General features: G+C 40.0%; 1 protein-coding gene across 11 annotated transcripts in view; it reads left to right on the forward strand.

The window, feature by feature from the left end:
- The window catches only part of OSBPL3 (oxysterol binding protein like 3), a 176,789-nt gene that overhangs the window by 142,662 nt on the left and 13,461 nt on the right, over positions 1-20,666 (forward strand). For all 11 annotated transcript variants that reach the window (XM_053553467.1, XM_053553472.1, XM_053553471.1 and 8 more), the window contains 4 exons: positions 1,441-1,578; positions 14,987-15,050; positions 18,580-18,658; positions 19,730-19,874. In XM_053553467.1, coding sequence (XP_053409442.1) covers positions 1,441-1,578; positions 14,987-15,050; positions 18,580-18,658; positions 19,730-19,874 — 426 coding nt within the window. The remainder of the gene's footprint in view (positions 1-1,440; positions 1,579-14,986; positions 15,051-18,579; positions 18,659-19,729; positions 19,875-20,666) is intronic.

The raw sequence follows: 20,666 nt of genomic DNA on the forward strand, positions 1-20,666 counted from the left end.
AACAGCTTCTAAGGCAAGTGTTAGAAGTCAACATTTGTGGACAGCTCTTTAAAGGAAACCATCCACCTTGAAGATGAAACTATTCTTAAAGGTGTCAGTCTTGTAGCAGACTCTATCCTAGAGCCACCTAGGATGTTCGGCTGATTGATTGGTATAAGCAGCCTTCAGCAGAAGTTTGAGGAGAGGTGTCCCTCGTGTCACCAACCCAAAACAAGAGGGCTTTCCTTTCCTGCCCCTCACTTTCTCCCTCCCACTCCCAGCATCATGAATGGCACTAGGTGCTCTTATCAGTTTGGTTGTATTTTAAGTTGGAATGCAGTTCAGGATTGAGTCAGCGTTCCATATCCAGTGTGTCACAAACATATGGGAAGCAGAGGGACGGGCAGATACCCAGGTTTCAAGAATAGGCATTCACAGATGGGACTGGCTCGAGTGTAGTGCACTTCTTCTTATAAAGCCACCCAGCTGTTCTAGAGCCTCCTGAGACCTGAGGTGGCAAGGTGGGATCTATTTCAGGAAACACCAGAAATTTTGCAAAAGGCTAACAAGGAAGGTCATACGTGTATATGACTAGTAAATATTTATGAAAGGCACTCAGCACTTCTTCAATATAAGAAATTTTATGAAATGTGCTGGGAAGAAGAAATGTTGAGATTGTTACTACCCAACATTAGAAAGAAAACTTTGCTATCACTACTTGGATTTAACTTTTTAGCAAAAAAAAAAAAAAAAAAAAAAATTGGTGGAGGGGGTAATATGTCTCTTTGGTGGTACCTTCAACAGGGAACTGAGAAAAATGCTGAGAATCTCACAGTGAGGGCCATTAAGAGATTTTGTTAATTTTATGTTCACATAAAATTTTCTTTCCTTTTTTTTAACATTCTTTTCGCCCTCCCAGAAAAGAATAATTTTAATGTCTTGTTTCCCAGGCTTAGGGAAATGACTCTTACAGATTTTCTTTGGTCACACTGAGTTTTAGGTTTCTGTTAATATCAAACTGCAAATAGCTAAGCTTATGATAGATAATCATCTCTCAATTTAGGAGGAAATATGGCTTTTTAAAAATATTCATTCCCTCTCTTCTGCTAATCAGGATTCTCAGGTAATGTCAGGCTTAAAGGTACTGGCATCAGCTTAACAGTTCAAAAAACAGTATAGTCCATGCTAACAGCGTCATCATCTTGATAGCATCTCCCAACTTTTAGGCATCAAAATAAATGAACAGTTTAAAAATGTTTGGTTGGTTTGTTTCTGGACCCAAACAAATATTATATAAACCTACAATTATAAACCTATGTTGGTTTGGTAGTGTTTAACCAAAGGCAAATCTTTGACTTTCTGAAATAAAGCCATAGAAAGAGAAAAAGGTTTTATTTCTTTGTGAAAAATAAATTTCTTGGTGACACAGAAATGACAAAGTTCTCTCCTTCTTGTCCTTAGGTGTATGTGGCAGCTTTTGCCATATCAGCATATGCATCTAGCTACTTCCGAGCTGGGAGCAAACCATTTAATCCGGTTCTTGGAGAAACCTATGAATGTATTCGTGAGGACAAGGGCTTCCAGTTTTTTTCAGAACAGGTGAATATATACTCTTTTTGTTTGTCGGGAGGATTTGCTAACCATTTAATCCGGTTCTTGGAGAAACCTATGAATGTATTCGTGAGGACAAGGGCTTCCAGTTTTTTTCAGAACAGGTGAATATATACTCTTTTTGTTTGTCGGGAGGATTTGCTTATGCCTTTCATTAAATGTGCTTCTAAAATGTTTATTTCTCACCTTTCACTGCCTTCAAAGCAACTGAGATGATTACAGTGCTTTAAACATAAAGGGAGGGATAGATTTCTTTTCCACTGAAACCTGGCCACCACCATGGGCATAAAGGTGTAATTCTTAGTACTCAGTAGGCTATATGCATAGCCAGGGTCCTTTTTCTTTAAAGTTATTAGTGAAAGGAATTTTCAAGGCATGAAGCATTTGCCAAAACTGTAATTTTAGAAGTTTAAAGTATGCTCCCTAAGTCACTAACATTGTTGTTCCACAGCATGAATACCACCATCAGAGTGGGTAAGCACCACATAAACATGCTATTCTTGATTATGATGTAAGAGAAATCATTCATTCTTATATTTATTCATTCAAATCAAGAAATTGTTTATAGACCCTATACCATGTACCTGGCACTATTCTAGGTGCTAAGATACTACAGCAGGGTAGGGCTTAGGGGGCCAGGCAGGCATCCCTGCCCTCATCTAATGCATGGACAGACCTTCCAGTTATGTAGCCTTAGGTCCCATTAGATTCTTCTCACATAAGAATTAGAAGGATATTCAGGAGTCAGACAGCCCAGGTTGCAATCTCAGCTCTACCTCATACCAGCTTTATAACCAGGGCAAATTCTTCTTCAAATAACTTCTCTATGCTTAGTTTCCTCTTTAAAGGGGAAAGATGGCAATTAAATGTCATCTTTCTTTGTGATGGTTAATAAGAAACTGTCTACAAAGCACTTGGACCAGCCTCTGAGGCATGAAGGTAAATGTTGTGTGAGTGTTCGCTATCGTCGCTGCTGGGTGACAGCATCATTTGTTAATAGTGGGATGTTGGGCACATCCAAAATATCTGTCAACAAGGCATTGTTTAGCTAAAACAGAGTGTGTACGTACTGAAATAAAAAATAACCCTCTCCTCTCTTGTTAGGGTATAATCGAGCACTTTCTCTTTCTGTATATCCCTAAATGTCAGCCTGGTTGCAAAACATCGTTGCTTCCATGTTTCTCTCTCCTCCCAATTCTTGGGACACTGAGGAAAAGGGGGAATGGATTGCTAAAATGCTATTTTCTTCCTTTTACCCTGCTGCCCTTTTCATCAACGGATTTGCATCACATGGTATGGCTGAGACATTTATGAAGGATGGTGCTTATCTTCACTGTAAACGACAAGCTGTGTTTTCTGGAACTCAAAGGAAAATGAATATCCAGTAACAGCTGAAAGAATATTTTAAGTAACTTGCTAGTTAGAAACTAAAACAAGAAATTAGACACTGGCTGATTGTCGGGACAAAAGGAGTTAAATCAGCAGTTAAAAGGGATAAGATGGTGTGTCTAATTCAAATTCATCTGGGTTATTTAAATACCGAACCCAAAATAGAATACGAATAAATGAAAATATAATTTGGTTTCCATGGTATTATATCCACTCTGGTGAAAAAAATAAAGACCAGAAATAGCCCCAGACTACAGCAGACAATCAGGAGAAGATGAATAGCTATAAGAAAAGAGTAGTAACGTGAGCTTGTGTAAAGCTGAGTTTCAGTCCCCTGAGCCCAACGGGGCAAGGCCAAATTCAGGAGAGTTCCTGGACCACACGTGCACAGAGATGGGAAAGGGTTACATAACTTAACTTTACTTCCATGGAATGGATCCCAAGGAAAAGAGCAAGAAAGAGATCTGGCTGTTGTTCTTAGCATAAGATGAACAGGGTGAAGATTTGTAGACCTGCCTGCTTCCCATCCTAACTCTACATGTCACTCTGTGTGGCATTGTATAAGCTGCTTACTTGACTTTCTGAGCCTCACTTGTTTCTTCATCCGTAAAAGAGGAATGATGATAACACTTGGCTCACAGGTTGTAGTTAGGCTTAAATGAAATAACACACTGATGTAAAAGTTCAGTAAGTGGCTATTGCTCTTATATCCAAAGTGAACTTCTAAAATACCTTTTAATATAGAGTGTTAAGAATAGGGAGAGGAGTGTTACAAGTTAGAGATGAGCTTCAGGAACAACTAGATCAAAGAAAACTAGAAAGGTATGTATCCTTTATCATACATGCTTTAATTTATTACAATAAAATATGCTATACCTACTCTACTAGTGCAAGTGGTTTGAAGGGGACCTGGTGTTGCTGGTGAATCTCTGACAAAAAGCCAGCCATCAGGTAGCCAGGAGTTCTCATGGCCAGCTTCGCCATGGTAATATCATCAATCCTGATTATGATGGTGCTGCATCATCTAACAGCAGGTTATCCTGATGACCTCAGAGAGTTGGTTATCTTAATATACCCAAGAATGGATGAGTCTCAGGGATAGAGTCACACTAATTAGGCTTATAGGAGACTGATATATAAACTAGAATGCATTTATTGTGAAAAATCAACCTACCACGGGGACCAGAAAGCTTTGGTCATTGTGACCAGGTATGTTTTTCCAACAGACAGATGACTTAGGAAACCAAATTATAGTCATAGATGAGTGTACAATGTGAAGAAGATGTGGCTGTCTGATTCAATACGGCAGGCTGTCTTCTACCCTAGGAGTAGGAATGGTGTGAAGCCAGGGCCTTCTTTTTCCTGATCAGCAGGAGACCCAGCAGTTTAGCTCCCACCACCCCCTTCTCACAATCTTGTTTCTGTTGACCAGCTCACTCACTGTACACGATGTAATGCTTCTAAAGAGAATGCCAGACCATTTATTCTGTTTCATGCTGGTACCTGCCAGTGTGGTTCTTTCTGCTTCTACCCCACGAGACAGTCTTCCTTTATGGAGACAGCATGACTCTACCCTTGCCCATCACGTGGAGGTGATATATATACTTAGGCTTTTAGGGTTTGGAGTTTCTGTGCTTTCTTATACCTCTCTATAATGAATACAGGTTTCTAAATAAGATGATAAACTGGGTGAGGCCCCCAAATTCATATTCTTGGATAGAATTTTATTCCAAAGAGGACATTGATGAAAATGATATCTCTAAACTAAAGCACCCAGAGAGAAATAACTTGGCTTTTTTCCTGAGTTTCCTAGACTACAAAGCCTGAGACTTGAAAGGTGGTAACCATCTCTTTCCTCCCAGTCCCTGGATTTTGTTTGTGCTTTTGGTGTGTGTGTAGATATTGCAGGTGCGGAGTGTCCAGGGACATAGAAGTAACTACTGCTCAGAGAGTCCAACCACGTTGAAGCCTCTCTGTGCTGGTTCTCATCCTAAAGGACCCAACACATGGTACCGAAATGACTCATGCGATCACAAGACAGAGAAAGCATCTCTTGCTCCAATTTTCCTTACAACAATTAAAAGTATTAGGTTTGTAGAGTGCTTTATGCTTCCAAATGTGTACATGATCTGATCCCCAGAATAGCCCTGTGCAGCGGGTGAGGCAAGGACCAGTTATGAGTGAGGAAACCAAGGCCTAAAGCAGTGTTTTTCAACCCTCTTATCTAAAGACACACTTGACCCTGTAATTAAACTTCCATAGCACAATTAAATTATGTTGGTCAAAAAAAAGAGTAAAAGAAAGAATATACTTACTATGCTTTGAACTTCTTTTGAAAATAATTTAATTAATGATCTTTAAAATTTTTCATGGCACACGTAAGATCCTCTCACAGCACACTGGTATCCTGCACACACGGGTTGAACCTAGAGGCTCAGCACTTCCCAGTGCCCCTCAGCTAATGCTAGAACCAGACCCTCTGCTTCCGTTCCAGCGTCCTTTCTTACTCACCCTTTTTGGTGTCTTGTATAGATTTAATGACTGTGCTCAGAGCTGCTAGAGTTGATGCTGGTAGCTGTGAAAATAGCCTTTTTGTAGACTATTCTGTGTATGAGATTTTACATGGCCTTGTCTAAAACCGGGGTGAGGAACCTGCAGCCCTCAGGCCACATGTGGCCTTCTAGGTCCTTAAGTGCTGCCTTTGGACTGAATCCAAATTTTACAGAACAAATCCTTTTATTTTTACTAATATAGTTTTGTCATCTTTTATGTTTTATTTTATTTTTAAAATACCAAAGAATAAATAAAGTTTCAAGGAAATAAACCTTCCTGATTGACCAGCACAGTTAGAGCATTAGAAAGCCATAGGGACTAAATTGACAGCTGCTACATTCATGATTTAGTTCTGAGTTCCCCCACCTGACTGGTTCCACTACTGTACCAATTCGTGAGAGTTTATGGAGGTCAGGTGTGCCAGTCTGTTATCCACTTTGACAGCAGTGCACTGTGTTACTGTCTGAAGTGCAATCTGTGAATAGTTGCACAGCTCCACAGTATTTTCAAATTCTGTCTGCTTAATTAACAGTTGCATACCAATGGGGGAGTGAGGCACCCCTTTGTTTCTGCATGTTCCTGACATTTCCCCCCCATTGGTGTGACTAACAGCCCATCATGTCAAAGAAGGCCAAGAGAACACTGAACAAATAAAACAGATTTTTTAAGGAGGATTAGGAATTGTCATATTGTCTTTTTTCTGCAGAAGACAAGATGATTTGCCTGCCTTGTGATACAAATGTAATATCAACATTAGAGAAATTCAGTGCTCATCAGCACTGTGACCCTCATAAGGAACTCATTTATTTTAAATAAAAGAAAGAGGCTTAAAGAGTTTTGCAGAAATTAAAAGATGAAAAGCAATAGAAAATATTCTTTCAGGCAGCAGTAAGACCTGGAAATAATGCTGCTGAAGCAACTTATAAAGTAGCTTATATACTCAGGATTAGAAGCAAAACCATTCAGTGGTGCAGAAATTGTGAAAGAAGGTACTGTCAAGGTCGTCGGATGCTTAGACTCCAGTAATATTTCAAAGTACAAACAACTGCCTCTTTCAAGGAGAACCATAACTGATCAGCAGTATGAATTAGCCTTCAACTTAACAGAACTTCGTGCAATGCTCCAAAAGGAAAATATTTATCATTCAATCACATTGGATAAATCAACTGCTAGTCCTGACTCAGCACAGGTTTCATACTTCATTCAGGTCATAACAGAAGATTTTCTTTGCTATGAACAGTTACTCACTTTGGGCACTCTTATGGACAGACACAGGGAATAGATATCTTCAACAACTTTCAAGATAAATATTGTGAAGTAGACAGAATTTGGTAAATTTAGTGAGTGTATGTGTAGACAGCGAACCTTCTGTGACTGGAAAACATGAAGGGTTTTTGCACAGATTAAAAAAATGTATTAAGAGATCCAGATGCTCTCTTTTCTTTTCATTGTGTCTTGTATCAGCAAAATATTTGTGCTAAAGCTGCTATTTTAAGTGACACTTTGCAATAAGTTATAATTATAAACTATATTCATGCAAATGCAACACACATTGGTTTCATAACATGATGAAGTCGAAGGATGAGGTATTCAGTGTGGATTTGCTGCCATCATTGTGAAGTATGTTGGCTATTGCAGGGACAGGCATTAGCCAGTATTTCATCTTTGCAAGAACAGATAGTTACATTTTATGAAGAACAGAATCAGCAATGGGAATTATTGAAAGAAAATTTCTATAGTAATGCAGCATTTCTGTGTGATATCATATTGAATCAAAACGACTTGAATATTTCTTTGCAAGGTAAAACTAAGTCTATATATGTTATGTAGCAAAAACTCCAAACATTTAGAAAAAGCTATCTTTTTTCAAAAGGAAATTGCAGATGAACATTTTTCCCAGTTATCAAAGGTCATTGATGAGCAGGATGAATACATGTATATGAAAATCACTTGAAGATTACACAGCTGTCATAGACCTATTAATTAGAAAATACAATGAATGATTCACTGACTGAGAATCACGTCACACTCAAGTTAGCATTTCCGCTTCACCTTGTTGATATCACCAAGGTATCTGAAGAACTGTGGATGGAATTGATTGAGCTCAGTACTGTTTTATGCTAAGAAAGATCCATTAGTAATATTGGAAAATACAGAATACCCGTGCTTTAGGCAATATGCCTGGAAAACGCTTTCTTGTTTTTCAACTACTTATTGCTGTGAATCTACATTCTCCTCCCTAACCCAAAGCAAGACGTCCTTCACCGTGAACCTCTGTGCTGCAACCAGCTATTCAAATGCTTTGCAACAAAAGCAGACAAAAGAAAGTCACTGAAAGGTTAGTTAACTTCAAAATTAACAAATAGTTTTCATTTTTTGAAATTATTAAATACACAGTGGTTAGATTTTTACACATAATATACATTTTTAAGTATATCTCCTCGAAATTTCTTGACTGCAACTTTATTTGATGACAGCTAAATTAATGTAGCCTTCCAATATGGAAAGGTTTCCTACCCTGATCTAAACCTTTACTCCTCCAAACTCACATAGGCTTTTGTTCTCAACTCCCATTGCAGGGTGGGGTGTGGCTTTGGGGAGTTTACCCTCAGGGGTAAATCATAAACATTCCTGTCCTATGTTCTCACACTCTGCTCCACCTGCTCAGGGATTTCCTTTGTGCCAAGAAATCTGCTTCAGCCTTGGTTTTCTACATAAGCCCAGAAAACAGGGAGTTCAAAAAGAAAGGACTTTCTTTGGTTTCTGGTCAGGGATGGAGTATCCTGCTGGCAGCTTATTCCATACTTCCCTCTGCTGCCTGGCTGAGCTAACATGCTAGTCTTGAGCTTCATCAAAGAAAGGGTTGGATCAGAAAACTCATTTCTTCATTTTTTGTACCTTTTGGAAAGGTTTAGTATCAAAAGGAAATGTAATGAAGCTATAGTCTAAAAGTAGTTTTTCCTAATTACATGAAACTTCAGTTATTCATATCATTGTTCAAGTGATTTTAACCATCTACCCGCCCAGCTATAATCCTGTTGCGAGTTTGTGTCAAACAAGCAGAATGCAGCCTTAAAAGTTACTAAAATGTAAGAGATTTGAAGAAGTCTCTTTTCCTTTGTTCTACGGGCTTAGCCCCTCTCTCCCTTTTCTGTTGCTCATTTGGAGGACCCTGAACATACATTCTTGGACAGACATAAATACCACCCCCACCCTTCTCTCCGTGCAGGCTCATCCCACCTCTCGGAGTAATTCTTCTATTAATAGGCAGAGTTATTTACCAGTGATTCAAGTGGTATCTTATTTAAAGACACTATCAGAGGGGAAATTCAAGCTGTTGAAATAAAACTAGCAAAAAGTTGAATATGAGACAACTCTACCAGTGTTTTGCAGTTTTTTACATTTCCAGACCAAGTCATCACTTAATGTGTTTTTGTTTTTGTTTTTGGGCAAGAAACCATGTGTTCCTGAAATACGTAATTCACTTGAACATAGTGGAAGAGAAAATAATTGGCAAGTGTATTCTCCCAAAAGTCAGGCCAGTATCTTTGGCATCATTTAGTAGCTCATTCTCTTAAAATCCACATCCTATTTATCAGCAAATCTTGGGGTCTCCCTCCAGAAACCTTCCTTCCGAAGCCTGCCGTCTTCACTGTCTCCCTCACTGTGCTGGCCACCTAGCCGAAGGCACCTCAGTCAATGACTGGCAGTTTTTGCAATTGACTCATTCACTGGTCTTTTATTTCTATAGCCAACTAATTCCTCATCCAGCAGCCAGTGATTGTTTTAGACAAAAACAACATCTGCTCTAACAACTTCTCACGTCACTTGGAATGAAATCCAAAGTCTTGGCCATGGCATACAAAGCCCTCCAAGGCCTGTACTCACATACCACACTTCTCCCACTTCCCCTGCCCCTCATTCAGCTTCAGCCACCCTGGTCTTGCTTCTCCTGGTTTGTTTGTTGTTGTTGTTTTTTTTTTGGTTTGTTGATTTGTTTGTTTGTTTAGGGAGACAAAGTCTGACTCTGTCACCCTGAGTAAAGGGCCCTGGTGTCATAGCTCACAGCAACCTTAAACTCTGGGGCTTACGCAATTCTCTTGCCTTGGCTTCCCAAGGACCTGGGACTACATGTGCCCACCACAGCCCCCTGCTAATTGTCCTGTTTTTAGTAAAGATGGGTTTTCACTCTTGCTGGGCAGTCCACCCACCTCGACGTCCCAGAGTGCTAGGATTGCAGGTGTGAGCCACTGCACCCAGCCGCTTCTCTGGATTCTTATCCAGCATTTTCCACCCCCAGACTTCACTGTGTCCTCTGTCTGGGATGTACTTCTCCCAGAGATTTCTGTGGTTAACTTCCATAATTCAGAGGTTTCCATAATTCAGGAATTCTGCCCCTACCCACTGTCTGAATAGCACTCCTACCCACTGCCCCCCCATCCACACGACTTGCTTTATTTTCCTTAGCACATATTCCTACTGACAAATTATGTGCTTATTTCTGTGTTGTCTGTCTCACTCACTCCCACACTAAAACAAACTCCTTCTGAGCCTGGGCTTTTGTTTCTTTTGTTTATATCATTGTATCCCCAGTGATGAGGATGGCGCCTCACACATCAGAGGCTATTGGTAAGTGCCTGATGAACGAGCTGGGAAAAATGGCCACTTGGTCCCCTCCCTGAGTGGCTTTTTCACCTGGTACGTGTTCTCTTTCCATAAGGAATGGGACACTAGGTAGTTACCTCTCTAGGCAGTAGCAGGGATGAAGTGGTGTATTTCATAAGGGATGTTTTTCTAAGTCTGAAAAATAAAAGCTTTCCAAATAGGCAAACGTTGAAATATGTCCTTTCTCCATCTGTTTCTCCTTTACCCTCTGACACATATAAAGTTCATTCAAAACATAAATCAGAAGTGACTAGGTCAGGGTAGATAAAGGCCTCAGATTGCCAAATAAATGGTAAATTGCATACATTCTTTTTTTTTATTTCAAAGTATTAAGGGGTACAAATGTTTTTCATTACGTGGATTGCTTTTGTCACACTTGAGTTACTGCCGTAAGTATGCCCATCACCCAAATAATGTTCATTGTACCTGCTAGATAGGGTTTTCCCCTTCCCCTCCTCCAAAATTATATGACTTCTTAATGGCCATGAGAACTGTATTGAGGCTTGTAGAAAGATACATATTCTATCATATAAACATTTCCAATAATTTTTTGAGTGCTTGGGCATCCTTACCCATCAGAAATTGTTCTTCTTTGACTGAGGGAGAGGGAGTGATGGAGAAGGATGCTAACCAATCATTCTAAACTAGATTTTTCCAACAGCCTAACTTAAGGCAGCATCCACACCAGGGCTGGTCAGCCCAAATTGAAATGCATCCACTGTCCTTTTTTGCCTAGTTTAGGATGTAAGGAGAATAGAGACTAAACCAGATCCCACACTGACACAGACAGGTTAGATTGTGTTTATTATTCTTTAAGAGATTTTAGAAAGATTGCCATCAACTAAGATAAATGGTTAACCCTGAATTATCTCTTTCCATGGGGATTCAAGTTAATCAAAGCCTTCGTGTAATCTTTTCAAATTGGCCAGCACCCTTCTCCACCTTCGATGCCAAGATTGGAAGAAGACCCTGAAAGCAGACGTTACAACAGAATCAGAGCCTGTGGAAGCCAAGAGGGATTCCCCAGCCTCAGGTTACAAAGGAACAGTTGAGACTCAGGTTGGAAAAGTCAGATTCAAAAGAGGACTCTTTCTCTAAATGACCATGAGAGGGTACCTCACTGATATGGTGTGGCTTTGGGAGAAACAAGTCCAGCTCTGAGAGCAGCCGTAGGAAACATTCAGAAAAGAACTGGATCTGGAATCAAAGGAGCTGGGGATAAAGTGCTGCCTTAGTCACTTGCTATCAGGATAGTGTCGGGCAGGCTCTTTGCTGTACAGTTCCCCTGTTTCCATATTTATAAAAAGAGGCCGATAAAGACACCAAACAATAGAAGAATTTAATGACAATACACTCATAAAAATTCAATACTTAATTTCTGCCTAAACCACATCAGCATATGATCCTGGACACTTTACAAGTTACTGTTTTTCAATAACTGGCCAAGGCAGTGGTATTAGCTTTATTTCAATGATGAGATAACTGGGATGGAGAGGGTGGAGAAATGGGCTCTAGGTCATACAGCCAGCAGATGGCATTGCAGTCAGGTCCCAGCTCTGTAGGGCAACAAAAAGCTCTCCCTTGTTCCCTGCACTAGCACAGTACTTGCCAGACACCCCAGAAATGCGTCATGAATACTCACTATGAGAAAATACACTAAAGAAAAATAAGCCATCCATCCATGTAAATTTCCCCAGAAAGCTTTGTAGACCCCTTACAGCCATGTGGACTAAATACACCATTCTCAATGGCTGATGTAAGCCATAAAGAAATAAGGAAAATAATTTTATTTGAATGTTGAAATCTATTCATTCAGACAACATCTGTTGAACCTATATAAAGGTACTCTCCTGAACGTTGATTCATTAATCTAACACAATATGTCGTAGTTTTTGAAAAATCAAAGTTGGGTTTTTATGGAATGTGTGGACACAATACTTCTCTTATAATTCATTTGGACAGTAATTTATGCTTGTTTTATGGGGTTTAAAATTATTACAGAAGAAATGTGCAGTTCTCATATACTATATTTGGCTTTGACTTTTACATTAGCCACACCTATACAAATGCCAAATTCTCCATCAAGGCTGTAATGCCCCCCTCACCCATTAGTACCTTGTTTCTGAAGGATGAACATAATCTACTTTATTATAACCCACTTTAAAGTATGTCTGCCTTGTGGGGAGGGGAAGCATTCCATAGCTCTTCTTCCATCAACAGAGAGGTGTGGAACTTGTCTTACCCTGATTCAGTTTTTCGTGGGTTTTGGTGGGGTTCGTTTGGGGGGGGTTAGTTTGTTTTTGAGATTAGGTCTTGCTGTGTTGCTCAAGCTAGCCTTAAACTCCTGGGTTCAAGCAGTCTTCCCACCTCAGCCATCCAAGTGGCTGGGATTACGGGCACACATCACCACTGTGCCCTGATTTAGTTTTATGTGATCCTATGGTTTTAAATTCATCTCCATTGTTCTCAGTGAGAGCCAACTAATGAGGGAGAGAAGGAAAAGGATGCAACAGTTTTTGATAAAAAACAACAAAGGAAAGCAGAGAGTTACATTATATAGGAGTTAGGTTTCTCTTTTTTTCTTTTGAGACAGAGTCTTACTTTGTCACCCTGGGTAGAGTGCCATAGTGTCTAGCTCACAGCAATCTCAAACTCTTGAGCTCAGTGATTATCCTACCTCAGCATCCTGATAACTAGGACTACAGGGGCCCTCTGCAATGCCCAGCTAAGTTTTCTATTTTTGCTCAGGCTGGACTCAAACTCCTGAGCTCAAGCAAATCCTCCACCTCAGCCTCCAGGGTGCTAGGATTATAGGTGCGAGTCATAGCACCTTGCTACTTTTTCTATTTTTGGTAGAGACAGGTCTTGCTCTTGCTCTTGCTCAGGCTGGTCTCAGAACAGTCCTCCCATCTCGGCCTCCCAGAGTGCTAGGTGGAATTAGGTTTCTTAAGTCTGCTTGAAGTGAACATGGCCTGTGAAAATCCTGTAAGTTACCATGAGGGACGTGCATTCTTAGGAGGCTTGCAGGAGCCCAGAAAGAAAAAACACAGAGCATTTACATCCTCTACTCCACTTTGCTGTGGCAGTTATATTCACTGAGTATCTGAACAATACTCACACTATTTAATTTTTGTCTTTCCTGTTTGTGATCCCAGCTGGAATGGTCGTAGCGCCATCTGTTAGATGTGGGTATGGCTGGCATGCATGACTCGGGGACCATCCCACCCTTGTTTCTCCACCTAGAGGCATGCCACAATGGAGTGGCTTTGAACCCTGTTCCTTAGTTCTGTGGAGAGGCCTCCCTATTCATCTCAAACAGTGCTTAGCATTCTTGATAAGATGTGTTTGAAAGAGTTCTTGATAAAATGTGTTTGAATGAGCGGTGCCTATGGCTCAGTGAGTGGGGCACCAGCCCCATATACCGAGGGTAGAAGGTTCGAACCGGCCCCAGCCAAACTGCAACAAAAAAATATCCAGGCATTGTGGCGGGCGCCTGTAGTCCCAGCTACTTGGGAGGCTGAGGCAAGAGAATTGCCTAAGCCCAAGAGCTGGAGGTTGCTGTGAGCTGTGATGCCTTGGCACCTACCAAGGGCGATAGAGTGAGAAGTGAGACTCTGTCTCTAAAAAAAAAATGTGTTTGCGAACAGAGGGCAGCTACTTAAAAAAAAATTTTTTTTTAAGTTTGAAAATCACTGGGGCTAAGGGAAACTGCTGAGTTACCTGACTTCTTCCCTATTAGTGTGGTTTGGGGAATGTTACTTCATCTTTCGGGTTCCAGTCTCCTTGTTTATAATATGAAGGCTTTGAGTGTAATACTCTAAAAGTACAGCATCTCTGCAAAGACCCAGCTAAATCAAAGAAATTTCTGGAAGCACCACTGGCAGCATTGCTCTGGCTTCACTAGTGCTGATTTATAATCACAGCACATACCCGCCACCTCTCAATGATGCGTGTTACTGAGATAATGAGGAAATAGACTGGAGGAGCTGTTTTCTCTTGAGCTTATTCCTTACTGAATAAAACAAGTATGACCCTTTACCAAAAGGCAGTCTCTGTTACATAGGATCCTATTTTCTGGAATGTATTTATTTACTCAAGATATTTTTTACTTCACAAAAAATAAATATTTTTTTTTAGCAGTTGACAAATGTTTCCTCAACAATTATGTGTGCAGCTGTTTTATAGAAACATTATTGTTATTTAGAAAATTATCTTGCATTGTTCTTTTTATAGGTGATTTGACAAGCGCCTGTGATGCAGAGTTTTCAACAGTTCAAATGATCTGGTTCATTTGTGATGAAGAGTTTTCAACAGTTAAATCCCCTGAGCCTAAAAAAATGTGTTTTTGTGGTTGCTTAGAAATAGCATGTTAAAACACTTGGTATTTGACATCTTAATGAAAACATTTGGAGGCACTTTCATAACAACTAAGAGAGGCTTTTATGTCCAATCATATAGTTTATGTATAGGCAGTCCTTGGAAAATCTTTCAAAGTGGGTCTCTCTCTCAGTCCTCCCCACTGGCCACCTGGCAGCCCTCCCAAGGAGGCTCCTGGAGGCTTCCATTCGCTCACTCACTTCTAACTCATGACAAACCTAGGAAGTCGGAGCGGACTGTATCAGGAGCGCCCTCTTGAGGACAGACTTGAGGAAGGAAACTAAAGAAGTTTGTCTTTAGTTAAAACACTGCATGTTGTGTTTCTTACATTTCAGGGCAAGGGTGAAGGCATGGATTTCATGAGACACAAAAGTTCATTCACTTTTTATTTTTTCTAATTTGTTTTCATCAGGTCAGCCACCACCCACCTATATCTGCGTGTCATGCTGAGTCTAGAAATTTTGTTTTCTGGCAAGGTAATGTACCAAGTAATATATTTGACCTCCATCATTTTGTATGATATTATAGATTTATTTTATTCAAGTATTGCTATAACTGCTGGTTAATATCAAAAGTGGTCCTTGGGCCTGGGCCTGGTAAGAAGGATCCACACCACTTGCTCTCACCTCTCATCTCTGAACAGTAATTAGAATTTGTCAATTGTCAATTGATGTTAAGTATTTAATTTTAATTTCTTATTTATTGATATTAAATATTCAGGGGATTGTTTAGTTTTTATCTTTAGCTTTTATCAGGAAAAAATTCCCGATCTTTATCTGAGCTACCACCTTTATTCCTATGGATTTTTCTCTATCTTATTTCACAAGTACTTGAAATGTCTCACTTATTTCAAGAGATGCTAAATATTTACAGTTATTTGTCACAGTATAGACAGCAGAGAATTTTTTTGCTTTTTAAAATTTAAATTTCATTCTGAAATCACATTTTATATCATTGATTTTTTTTCATTTTTAAGGTGGTTCTTATAATTTTATTCAGTTTATATTTTGAATTGGAGGGTAAGTGGGTGAGTTTTTCTCAAGAATAAATAAGGCTGCATATATTTCCTAGATGCATTAACTAATTTTGTTAACATCTTCATTTATTCAAAAACTCAGAATGTACTATAGAAAGAAAAAAGGAGCATCCTGAGTTTTCAAGCAGTGAACACAGATCATTTTTTAAAACATTTTTCTCAGCCAGGCTCAGTGGCTCACTCCTGTAATCCTAGCACTCAGGGAGGCTGAAGTGAGAGAATCCCTTGTGCTCAGGAGTTTGAGACCAGCCTGAGCCAAGTAAGACCCCATCTCTACTAAAAATAGAAAGCTTAGCTGGGCATTGTAGAGGGCTCTTGTAGTCCCAGTTATCAGTAGGCTGAGGCAGGAGGATCATTTGAACCAGAAAGTTGGTTGCTATCAGGTAGGCTGATGCCACGACACTCTAGCCTGGGCAACAGAGTGAGACTCTGTCTCAAAAAAATCAACAACAACAAAAAAACATTTTTCTCTGTTGACAGTGATATCACACACATGGTCTTTAAATACACGTACACACATACCTCTAAAATTTTAAAAGTATAAGAGTATATTGTAATACTCTCCTCCTCCCTTTTACCAGTCACCCAGTTCCTCTCTCAATCAATGTTACCAGTTTAAAGTTACAAGTATCATGCATTTTTTCCTTCATCTTTGCCATTCAAGTTTAAAATTAAAGCTTGATTTGAAACTTCTCTAACTTTTACCAAAACCCTCTGGAAATAATTTTTATAATATCCCTGACTTCTTATTTGCTAAATCTCATTGACACGATAAGCACCTATTTTTTGTTTTTGTTTTTTTAAGTTATGTATTTTTAATTGGGAGGGGTCTTCTCAAAGTAGTTCCTGTGTTTTCCCTACCTTACATGGTTCCTTTCTCAGCTCCTTCCTCATCAGCTTTTTCCTGGGCAATCCCACCTATTACCATAGGCCCATGATTTGCAGATCTTACTTTTTGACCAAGCTGACATTTCTCTGCCTTTTAATTATGTTTCTTAAATCATTTACATTTAATGTGATTATAGATGGGGTTGGGTTTAAATCTGCCCTCTTGTTATTGGGTTCTGTTTGTCACATTTGTCCTTTGTTATCCTTTTCCTCTTTTTCTGCCTTCTTTTAGATGAATTAAGCAATTTCTATAATTCCAGTTTATCTCCTATGTTGTCTAATTAGCTATAACTCTTTGTTTTGTTTCTTAGCTGTTACTTCAGAATTTATGTTATATATCTTAAATGTACTACAATCTATCAAGTAGTATTATGCCATTTCATGTATAGTATAAGTAACTTACAAAAGAGGCTGAGCACAATGGCTGTAATACTAGCACTTTGGGAGGCCAAGATGCGTGGATTGCTTGAGCTCAGGTGGTAGACACCACCCTAAGCTAGAGCAAGACCCTGTCTCTAAAAATAGCTGGGCGTTGTGGTGGGTGCCTGTAGTCCAGCTACTCAGGAGGCTGAGACCAGAGAATCACTTGAGCCCAGGAGTTTGAGATTGCTGTAAGCTATGATGCCACAGCACTCTACCAAGGGCAACATAGTGAGACTCTGTCCTGAAAAAGAAAAAACTTAGAAAAGTATACTTCTATTTCCTCCCTCCCAATCTTTGTGCTATTTTTGACATACATTTTACTTATGTATGTTATAAGCCCTACGTTTCTTTTTTTTGCCTTAAACGAGTTTTCTTTTTTCTTTTGGTAACAATTTTATGGAGATATAATTTATATACCATACAATTCACCCATGTAAAGTGTACAATTAAATATTTTTAAAATTATATTCACAGAGTTGTGCAATCAGCAGCATGGTTAATTTTAGAATATTTTTTTTCACTTCAGAAAGAAACCACTTTAGCAAATACCCACTTCCCCATTTCCCTCAACATCCCTTAGCCTTAGGCAATTACTATATGCCTCCATAAATTTACCTAGTGGGGCATCTTATATATAGGATCATATAAGATGAGGCCCAGGTGCTCCCTGGTTCCAGCCCTACCTCTCCAACCCCTGGACACAGCCATGCCCCCGACTGGCCTCCTTGCTTCCAAAGGTCTGTATGTCCTCAGAACAGCAGCCAGACCAAGAGACCCACTCGACTGCTTTTTTATTCCCCGTCTCCTCTGTTGGTATCATCATTCTTGCAAGTTAGAAAAATCTGACGTTACTCATAAATTCTGTATCTAATTTGTCATCTGGTTCTGTCTATTTCTATTCCGTTAATATTTTGGGAATCAAAATATTGATCCACTGCGTCCTGTGTTTTGGCTCACTTCCTCCCTGTTTATCCCATGGGCAACAGCCTCTTAACTGGTCACATCTTATCTCTTCCTCCCCTGTCCCATTCTCCACATTGCTTCCAATTGCAAGGTCCTGTGTCTAATCACATCAGTTCCCTGTTTGTTTTTACCCAGTGCACACAAACCAGACTTCTCAGCCAGACTTGTAAAGCCTACTGTTTTTTGTTCTCAGTCTGACTTTCTATTCTTTCTTCAAGCCAATTTGAGACCTACAGGATAGAACCACACTATGTTCTCTTACACCTCTGTCCCCTTGTATGAGCTATTTCTTTTGCCTTGAATTATTTTTTCTCTTCCTGGTAAACTCCTTCAAAGTCCTGTTTAAATGGCCCCTTCTGACAAGCCTCCCCTGACGCCATCCCTAAGCATGCTCATTCCTCTCTGGTCCATTTCACCTCACAGTTAAAGGTAACTCATAGCCACTCAGTTAAAGCTAGCGCCTCTTTGTGTGGTTACTACTTTCATGCTGCTAACATGAGGCAAGGACTTTATCATATGATTTATATTCCCTGATTCTGTTCTGTATCCATTTGGTACTTACATTTTATGAAAAGTTATTCTATACAATGATTGATCAGCTTATGAAGAGGTTGATGATTGATCATTTATTTAGCCTAAGAACTGATCTACCTGTCTCTCTGGCTAAATATGTAATATTTGGTGTTTCATTTCAGATGTAAGATGGAAAAATAAATTCTGGGGCAAATCCATGGAAATTGTCCCAATTGGCACAACACATGTGACTCTGCCAGCGTAAGTTCTTCTGTAGTTAGGAAATGTATAGAATTTAGGGCCAGGATTTGGGGACAGGACATTCACCATCCTCCCCGTGGCATTGAGTATATGTTTTTTCTTTTAATCTGATTGACAGTAGGTTTAAGTGTTCCTCATTTTGACAATCTCACATTTTTCCCCTTCATATGGAAGTGTCTCCTGGATATCAAAGTTCCCTGAATAAAAGCTTTTTAAAAACTCATTTCTACTTCCTAACAAGACCAAGAATGGAGGTTTTTCTTTAATATCGTAGTCCCACCTTGCTGTCAGAATTCTTTTTAAGAAAGATATGGCCTTGATCAGATAGGGAGGATTGAAGCTATTTATAAAGCAAAATGATTCAGAGCAGGGACTGTGGAACCAGACCACCAAGGCTTCAGGCTTGCTCTGCCCTTGACTGGGAATCAGTCCCTGGGTGAGTTATGTCACCTTTCCAATCATCAGTTCCCTCACCTGTAAAATCTGCATAATAAACCACCTTCTTGGTAGGGCTGTTGTGAAGATTAAACAGATAATATACTTATGTAAAGCACTCAAAATAGTACTTGGCACACAGCACATGCAAGATAATATCTAGTCTTATTACTATTTCCTCATAAGTATTATGTAACTCCATTAGTAATATCTGAACAATTTCTCATCATAAAAGATGCAGGTAATATATGTTTACTGAGTTCTATAACACCCCCATACCTTCCTCATGCCCACTTCCCTCCTCATTCAGCAACTTTAGGCAAGTCACCTCTGACTCTTAATTGCCCCCTTGGTCACAAGAGGAAGTGGATTTCTCCAGGAGAACGCCAGCACCTGGTGAAGCCTCTGGCCCCTTCCAGCATGCTAGTGTGACTGCACCGTCCCCAGTGACATGCATGCCTCCTTGAAGAGTGGACACTTCTAGAACACCAGCGTGGTGTAGCCAGGCAGCGTTGGTTTGTGAATGGAAGAATGAGTAGTTCATTGTATGCCTTATTTTATAAACTAGCAGTGCTTGTTTGCATGTGCTGCTGGCTCTTCTGAGACTCGGTGCTTTTACTTTTTCCTTCTTTTCAGTTTTGGAGATCATTTTGAGTGGAACAAAGTGACCTCTTGTATCCACAACATCTTAAGCGGCCAGAGATGGATTGAGCACTACGGGGAGATTGTCATCAGGAACGTGAATGATGATTCCTGCCACTGCAAAGTGAATTTTATAAAGGTAACTGGTGGGTCTCTCTGTCCCTGAAGGGCTGTGGCAGATCCAGGGCCTCAGAGCACAGAGCACTTAGGGCAGGGGTGCGAGGTGGGGGCATTTCACCTTTACCTTTGTGCCAGCAGACAAGCAGTTCTTGGCTTCCCCAGTCCCGGCCTACCCCTTCACCTGGACCAGGGCCATGGCTCCTTCTGGCCCCCTCCACCCTAATTCCCATGTAGTCTTAGTGCTGCAGGCAGAGGGGCCTTTTTAAAACATAAGGCATCCTGAGTCATCATGCTACGTCATTGATGCACCTTGGAGACCTTATGCTAAATGAAAAAGCCAGACCCAAAAGGACACATATCGCATGAGTCTATTTACAGAAAGTCTCCAGAGGAGCCAAATTCATTGACACAGAAAGTAGAATGGTGGTTGCCAAGGACTGTAGGAGGGAGGACTACAGAGTTATTGTTTAAGGGGTTGAGTTTCAATTTGGAAAGGTGATGAAGTTCTGGAAATAGATAACAACAGTGGTTGGGCCACATTTTAATGTATTTAATGCCACCAGATCATACATTTAGAAATGGTTAAAATGATAAATTTTGTGTTTTAGATGGTTTACCACAATTTTTTTTTAAAGTCATGCCATTTTATTTCCTTCAGCAAAATTCTCTTAACAACTCCCTTGTTTCTTAGAGTGAAAGTCTATGTCCTTTCAGTAACCCGCAAGGCCCTGCACCATCTGCACTCCCTCCCACACCCCTTTGCACATGCACTTACACACCCACATGTGCAAAACACATGCACACCCATGTG

This window comes from Nycticebus coucang, chromosome 11 (genome assembly GCF_027406575.1).
Source record: "Nycticebus coucang isolate mNycCou1 chromosome 11, mNycCou1.pri, whole genome shotgun sequence".
Taxonomy (NCBI): Eukaryota; Metazoa; Chordata; class Mammalia; order Primates; family Lorisidae; genus Nycticebus; species Nycticebus coucang.